General features: G+C 41.0%; 1 protein-coding gene across 1 annotated transcript in view; it reads left to right on the top strand.

Annotated features, from left to right (window-relative positions):
- The first annotated feature begins 7167 nt into the window (after positions 1 to 7167).
- Positions 7168 to 8265, top strand: part of TMEM241 (transmembrane protein 241) — a 104933-nt gene continuing 103835 nt past the window's right edge. Inside the window, exon 1 of the mRNA XM_059894803.1 lies at positions 7168 to 7327. Within this exon, the coding sequence (XP_059750786.1) occupies positions 7256 to 7327 (72 nt within the window). The 5' untranslated portion in view covers positions 7168 to 7255. The remainder of the gene's footprint in view (positions 7328 to 8265) is intronic.

The following is an 8265-nucleotide window of genomic DNA, read 5'->3' as shown; positions in this document are numbered from 1 at the left end:
TTGCCCGGGAGAGCAGCGGATGGGTGTGGCTTCCTCTGGCCAGGCTCTACCCTGTCCCTGAACCCGCCTACCCGGTTGCCCGAGAGGGCAGTTGGATCTCGTTGAACGGAGTCCGACTGCATGGACTATAAATAAACAAGCAAATCAGGCTCTCTGTTCATGCATTATTTCCCGGGTGAATTCTAAACTGGGATGGTATGGGAGACAGAAAATGGCAGGTTTAGAGAGGGGAGACTGAAGAAGACGGTCGGATTTTGTTTTTATTGCAGTTGTCGGAAGGAGACGGGGCGTGGAATGTGAAATTTTGTAAAATGTGTTATGTAACTTTGAGCAAAAGGAGAACTGCATAATAAAAGGTTTTGTTTGTTTCTGGTTTTGTTTTTGGCCCCGCCCCGCAGCGTGTCGGATCTTGGTTCCCCAACCAGGAATCCAACCCACGCCCCCTGCATTGGAAGCACAGAGTTTTCATACAGTATTTTGTAGGGAGATTTTCATAACGTGACCAGAAAAATCCCGAATAGGTAAATCAATGAAGACAGAAATCAGACTGGTGGTTGCCAGGGAATGCGGTGGGGAGGAGGGAAACGAGGAGTGACTGCTTAATGGGTAAAGGGTTTTCTTCTGGGGTGATGAAACTGTTTTGCAACTTGATATCAGTTGATAGTTGCACAACATCGTGAATCTGTTCAATGCCACTGAATTTTACACTTTGAAATGGTTAGTTTTATGTTAAGTGAACTTCAGCTCAGAGAGAGAGAGTGTGAGTGAACTCCTTAAGGGTTTTAGGGGTAGAGCAGATGCAGGTTATTCCCAGATCAGAGGAAACCACAGTGAAACAATGGTGAGGATGAGGTCGGGAAGCTTAAGGGAGCAGGGTAAAATGCCAGCGTGTTAGATGGGTGATGCACATGGGCCTTGAAATTACCCAGCAAGATGGCAGGGCTTGGGGTGGAATTGGAAGAGTGTGAGCAGGTGCTGGTCTTCAGAAGATGTGCAGATTGTAATCCAGAGGGGTTAGTAGATGCTGCTGCGAGGGAATCTTAGAGACAGTGACAGCGGGATGGGCAGAGATGCCAGAGGAGAGCTGTATTCCTGAGGCAGCAGGAATCATGTTTTGGGAGCTGCACTGGAGAGAGCAAAGAGTGCAGGCCCTCACCCCTGCCTTGCACACCAGACAAAAATGAATAGTCTCAGAGGACACTAAGGTTTTACTCAAGACAGGGAAGAGAGAGGGCGGGCTGTGGGGACAAGGGAAGTTTATTCATCCTGAGTTGGAGTTCCAGGTTAGAACAGAGTTTGTGGGTTAACAATTTTAATGGTGTGTGTCAACAGTTAAGGTATATACCTGATGCCACCAACTATGTGCTCCTTAAAAAGGACAATAGAAATTTACAATACTTACAGTTTACATTTACAAATATGATTAATAGGAAAAATGGGGTTTACCAACGATAGCATGTTATTGTGTTATTTGTTTGTTTAGTCCTATGCTATTTAATAGTGAGTTCTTGAATGGGGTAAAGGCCATTTTGCTATGAAGTGGAATAAGCACAATGTTTAAAAGATTTAGTTCCAGTTTTTACTCCTATCATCTGTTGATAAACTCGCTGGTGATCAACAGAGATGAAGCTATTCTAGAATTTGCACTGCCTCAGCACGTGGAATCAGCAGATTCTTCAGTCTCTAAAGGGAACAGAAATAAAGCTCTTTAGTCTTTATTATTGAAATTAGTTAAGTCTATTTTGCAAGTAGCTGTTTCAGGCAATCAGCAAATATTTACTAACTGCCTAGGATATTCCTAAAGTCCTGTGGGAGAAAAAAAGAACTGTGAGATATAGTTGGAGAGATAACATATTCACATAACAACATTGAATGATAACACAACACTTCTGTCTCGAAAGTGTGCATGATTAATTGCCACATGACAGCTATAGACAATGAACGTGTCAGGATTCATTGTGGGTTGATGAGATGTGGAAAGGCTTCACGGAGGAGGTGTTACCAAATTAGACCACGAAGTTTGGAGAGAAGCTATAAAGCTAGTTTAGCTGGAAGGAACAGTATAAGACTAGGTATAAGGATAGGAAAGTCCATTATATGTTTAGTGATGACTCAGTATTTTCATAAGGTTTCTAGAGTGGGATGTTATGGATATAGGTCAGTTAGGTTCAGTTGGGACACAGTGGTTTTTGAACGTTATGCAACCCAGTGCCATTTTCTTTCTTTCTTTTTTTTTTTTTTGGCCAAACTGTGGGACTTGTGGGAGCTTAGTTCCCTGACCAGGGATTGAACCCAAGCCCTTGGCAGTGAAAGCCCAGACTGCTAACCACTGGACTGCTAGGGAATTCCCCATTGCCATTTTCTAATAACAAATATTTTGTTCTGTTCTCTTTACTGCACATTATTTTTTAAAAATTGATGTAATGTTCTGACTATAAAGGATAAACAAAAGGCGAATAATTTTTAATAAAATACATGTAATTGATTCCACTTAGATAAGGTTTCCAAAGTAGTAGAAAGAAAGTAGAATGGTGGTTCCCAGGAGCCAGGAGAGCAGGAAAAGAGGAGTTGTTCAGTGGGTATAGAATTTCAGTTTAGCAGGATGCAAAAGTTCTAGAAATCTGTTGCACAACAATGTGCATGTAATTAACACTACTATACACTTAAAAATGGTTAAAATGGTTATATAACAAATTATGTGTTGTATATTTTTAATACAATAAAAATATGAATTTGAATATGTAAGTATGTCTAAGAGTGGATTTCTTTTCATTTGGTTTGCTCAGGATTCACTGTATCTGAGGATTCATACCTTACATTAGTTCTGGGAAAAAATGCCTCTCACGTTCTATGTATTCTCTTTTTACTGAATTCATTTTTTTTTTTTTTTTTTTTTGGCTGAGTCAGGTCTTAGTTATGGCATGTGGGCTCTCTCGTTGAGGCGTTCAGACTCAGTAGTTGTGGTGCATGGGCTTAGTTGCTCCGTGGCATGTGGGATCTGAGTTCCCCGACTAGGGATCGAACCCACGTCCCCTGCGTTGGAAGGCGGGTTCTTTACCACTGGACCACCAGAGAAGTCCCTGAATTCATATTAAATAGAATTAGACCTGCTCATTCTGTCCACCATGACTCTTAACCACATTTTCATATTTTCCATATCTTTGTCTCTTTGTGCTGTGTGCTTTTTATTGAAGTAAAATACACATACAAAAAAATACAAAGTAATACATACACAACTATATGAATATTGCAAAGTGAGCACATCATGGAACCATCAGGAAACAGAATAGTACCAGAACTACCCCTCATGGCCACTTCCAATCCTAGCACTCTCAAGGATTGTCATTATCCTCTTTCCCTTAGTTTTGAAGTTGGTGGTCTCCATGGGATGTGGTTCTGCTAGGGGGGTCTGTTTTTTCTTATAACACTTTTATTGAGGTATAATTCACATACCATATAATTCACCCATTTGCAGTGTACAATGATTTTTTAGTATATTCACTAAGTTGTGCAACCATCAACACAATCAATTTTAGAACATTTTCATCACCCCATAAAGAAACCCCACACGCATTAGCAATCACTCTGCATTTCCCCTAGCCCCAGGCAACCACTATTTCTATTTTCTGATTCTATAGATTTGCCCACTCTGGCTACTTCTATAAATGGAATCACACAACATGTGGTCTTTTGTGACTGGCTTCTTTCACTTAGCATTTGAGATAAGTTTTGTATGTTGTATGAGGCAGGGGTCCACCTTCATTCTTTTGCATGTGGATATCCAGTTGTCCTGGAACTACTGGTTAAATTTGCTCCTTGGATTCTCTTGGTGCCCTTGTCAAAAATTAATTGGTCATAAGTGTGAGGAGTTACTTCTGGATCTCACTTCTATTCCATTGATCTATATATATATATTCTTATGCCAGTATCACACTGTCTTGACTACTGAGGCTTTGTAGTAATCTTTGAAATCAAGAACTATGAGTCCTTTAACTTTGTTTTTTTCAAGATTGTTTTATCTATAATGGGTCTCTTGAATTTCCATATGAATTTTAGGATCAGCTTATTAATTTCTACAGATAAACCAACTGGAATTTTGATGGGGTTTTGTGTTGGATTTGTAGATCAAATTGGGGAATATTGCCATTTTAACAGTATTAAGTCTTCTGATCCATGAGCATGGGATATCTCTCCATTTATTTTGGTCTTCTTCAGTGTCCTTCAATAATGTTATGTAGTGTTCAGAGTATAAATTTTCACTTATATTGCTAAATTTATTCCTAAATATTTTGTTCTTTTTGGTGCTATATTTAATTAATTAATTAATTAATTAATTAATTTGGCCACAGCTGTGCGGCTTGCAGAATCTCAGTTCCCTGACCTGGGATTGAACCCGGGCCAGAGCAGTGAAAGTGCCGAATCCTAACCACTAGACCACCAGGTAACTCCCCTTTTTGGTGCTATTTTAAATGAAATTGTTTCCTTAATTTCTTCTTCACACTGTTCATTGCAAGTGTATTGAAATACAGTTGACTTTTTGATCTTGTGTCTTGCAACCTTTCTGAACTCATCTATTAGTTCTAATAGTATTTCTTTAGTGGATTCATTAAGATTTTCTGTATTCAAAATCCTGTCATCTGTAACAGAGATAGTTTTACAGTTTTTGCAATCTGGATGCCTTTAAAGTTTTTTTCTTGCCTTATTTTCCTGGATAGAGCCTCCAATACAATGTTGAATAGAAGTGGCAAGAATGGTCATCCTTGTCTTATTCCTGATCTTAGGGAGAAAAGCATTGTCTCTCATCATCAAGCATAATGTTAACTGTAGATGACTTTTATTATGTTGAGGAAGTTCCTTTCTTTTTTTCTAATTTCTTTTATGTTTTTTTAAAATTTATTTATTTATTTATTCATTTATTTTTGGCTGCGTTGGGTCTTCGTTGCTGCGCGCGGGCTTTCTCTAGTTGCGGCAAGCGGGGGCTGCTCTTCGTCGCGGTGCGCAGGCTTCTCATTGCGGTGGCTTCTCTTGTTGCGGAGCACGGGCTGTAGGCGCGAGGGCTCAGTAGTTGTGGCACTCAGGCTCCATAGTTGTGGCTCGTGGGCTCTAGAGCGCAGGCTCAGTAGTTGTGGTGCACGGGCTTAGTTGCTCCACGGCATGTGGGATCTTCCCGGACCAGGGCTTTAACCCGCGTCCCCTGCATTGGCAGGCGGATTCTTAACCACTTTGCCACCAGGGAAGTCCCTGTTCTTTTGGCCGTGCTTTGCAACATGTTGGTGGGATCTTAGTTCCCTGATGAGGGATTGAACGCCGTGCCCCCTGCAGTGATAGCGCAGAGTCTTAACCACTGGACCGCCAGGGAAGTTCCTCTTTTTATGTTTTTGCTATGGAAGGGTGTTGAACTTTGTCAAATGCCTTATCTGTTTCTATTTGAGATGGTGATGTGGTTTTTGTCCTTTACTCTATTGATATGATGTATTGCATTAATTGATTTTTGGATGTTAAACCAACCTCATTTCCTGGGATAAATCACATGTGGTCATGGTATATACTCCTATTTTATGTTGCTGGATTCCATTTGCTAGTGTTTTGTTGAGGATTTTTGCATCTATATTCATAAGAGATATTGATATTCTTTTTTCCTAAGGGGAATTTAGGAAGTTTCAAAAAGTGTGCAGCCGCTCTGCTGTCTTTTGAGAATTGTCCACGTGTGCTGTCAAAAAATTCATTATTAGAAAAGATTTGTGAGGGGAGAAAACCCACAAGTTATTGTTTAATCCAAGCTCCCTTCTTCGTTTATTCAAGAAACATTTTTTGAGCACTTACCAGTCAATTTTCAAAAAGTAAATTAATGACTATGACCCTTTGGTCTCAAAGATCTCAATTAACAATACAACTAGTTAAATCTTTTTGTGTGAATAGAAGGTCTAACACAGTCTCACATATAGCAGCTTGTTGTTTATCAATGTAAGACCTGATAATTTCATTTTTATTCAGTATTAGTTTAGTTTGTTTTGTGGAACAGAATAATGCAGCTTTGGAAAAATCAACACTTCTGGTAAGATCTACAGCACTTTTGCTACAAAAGTCAACTTTTATTTGCATGGTTCTTTACTGTTCTGGTTGTTCCTGCTTGTTAAGCAAATTTTGTCAAATAAAATAGGTTAAGCAATAACTAGGAAATAATAAGGCCTGAATTGAATTTGTTCACCTCTTAAAAGAGTTCAGGGAAATCTCAGGTATATAACAACCATTTATTTCAAGCAAATTCTATCGGGCAAAAATTTTCTTTGTAAGGACTGTTTAGCTCTGAAATAGGTTTTCTAAATATTGTCAAGGAAAATTAACTTTTTAGTTTATTTGTGTTTTATGTGGAGACAATATATCCAGTATTTTCTTGGATAATACAGTTTGATAAGCAATTTTACATTGGGCATACAGATAAAAAAGAGTGAAGGCTTCCTGGTGCATGGGGTATTTCTAAAAATCTGTGTGTTTCTATATGTGCCGACACTTGTACCTCTAGTTCCTGACAAAGTCCCTCAGTATGTTTTTGTGCATGTTTACTACTGTCTGCCCGAAGCCTAACTAGGTCATTTTTCCTCCCTAGAGACTAGGAATAGGGGCTGTGCTTGAAACTCTACTTCTGGAAGGATTCATTTTATGGAAATTTCAAAGCAATTGGATTGACTTCTCCTAAAGAAAAAACTACACTGATTATAGTTCCTGCCCCCTCAGCCTTCCTTCTTTTAAAATAACATTTCTTGTTGTTAGCTTTTTTGTGTCGTTTGCAAAAATAGTACAGACTCGATGAAGAAAATTGGGAAAATTCAGTAAAGCACAAACAACATTTTGCTCCCACCGCTTAGAGCTAGCTCTGGACATTTTTCCTTTAAATGCTAATGGACTGTTGTGAACTGTTCTGTCAGCTGCTTTTTTCCCCACTTCTACCATTTTCTACTTTTTTACGACGACTACTGTCCGCTCTTGCTCTACCGGCGGTCGCAGCCCTGGTGGACCTATTCCTCCCTCCGCTGTCCTAGGCAGCTGAGTGCCGCCCCGCCCCCCGCGAGGCTATGAGGCCTGCGAAGGCGCGGCCTCTTTAAGAGGCAAGCACCGGGGGCGGTCCCTGCGCGGATTGGCTGAGCTCGCAGCCACGTGGCGGTCCTAGCAGCGGCGGCGGCGGCGGCGGTGGCGCGGCTCGCGCGTCGGCCGTGGGGCTCCTGCGGGGTCCCCGGGAAGGGGCGCAAATTAACAGATGTGCATGAGGAGGTGCGTGGTCGGCCTCACGTTTTGTACCTGCTACCTGGCTTCTTACCTCACGAACAAGGTGAGGAGGGCGGGGGCGGGGTGCTGATGACTGCCCGTGGGTAATCTGAATCCCCAAATCGTGTGTAGAACAAATGTTGCCTCCAGCTTTTTATCTGATTTGTTCTTGATGACGATGGAGAAGAAAACGACTCTGTGTACGATGCTCTTTTAGAAATAAGATTTGTTGGACGGTACTGTCCCCATTTCTCGTCCTGTAATGCATTCTTTACATCTCCTGGGAAACTGGATTTTTTGACTGGTGAATTTAATTTTTGGATATGTGGACCACTTTTTAAGGAAAGAAAAAGCAATTGGCTCCTGTTCCCTCGAGGAGGAAGAGTAGGTGAAGAAATCATACACATCCTGCTTTCTCTTCTAAACATGCCCCTGCCCCAGAACCCCACAAGGTTCCAGAAACCTTTAAATAGAAGATATCAATCCATCTCCATCTCTGCCTCACACCACTGATTCTCAAACCTATTTTTTCTATGTCTCCATCCCAGGCACTTCCAGTATATTCAAGAGTTTTTCATGGAATTATATAAAAAAATAAGATGTAAACTTAATTTTGTTTAATGTCGTAAAACCCTTTTAATGAAGAGGCAGAAAAGCAGTGGTACCATGCTTTTGTTTTGTTCGGAGGGAGAAGCTGGCCTTGGATTTGGTACCATGCAGGGAAATGTTGGATCCCTGTGGGCTAGAGTGGGGCATCACCCCCTGTCCTGGACTCCAGGGTGGACACCAAGCCAAAGTGGCAATAGGGAGCTCAGGACCACCTTCCCCCACTGTAGGGTCTTGACTGCTCTCTCCCCACTCCCTCTTGAGAATAAAACCCTCTTCTCTGGAAAAGAACTATTAACAGATAGCGATAAATGAGCATTTGTTATCGTCATGAACATTGTTGAGGATGATGTAGGTCATGGCCCACATGCTCAATCCTCTCTCTGTCTCAGTTTT

This window comes from Balaenoptera ricei, chromosome 14 (assembly GCF_028023285.1).
Source record: "Balaenoptera ricei isolate mBalRic1 chromosome 14, mBalRic1.hap2, whole genome shotgun sequence".
Lineage (NCBI taxonomy): Eukaryota > Metazoa > Chordata > Mammalia > Artiodactyla > Balaenopteridae > Balaenoptera > Balaenoptera ricei.
This window is presented reverse-complemented; position numbering and strand designations above follow the sequence as displayed.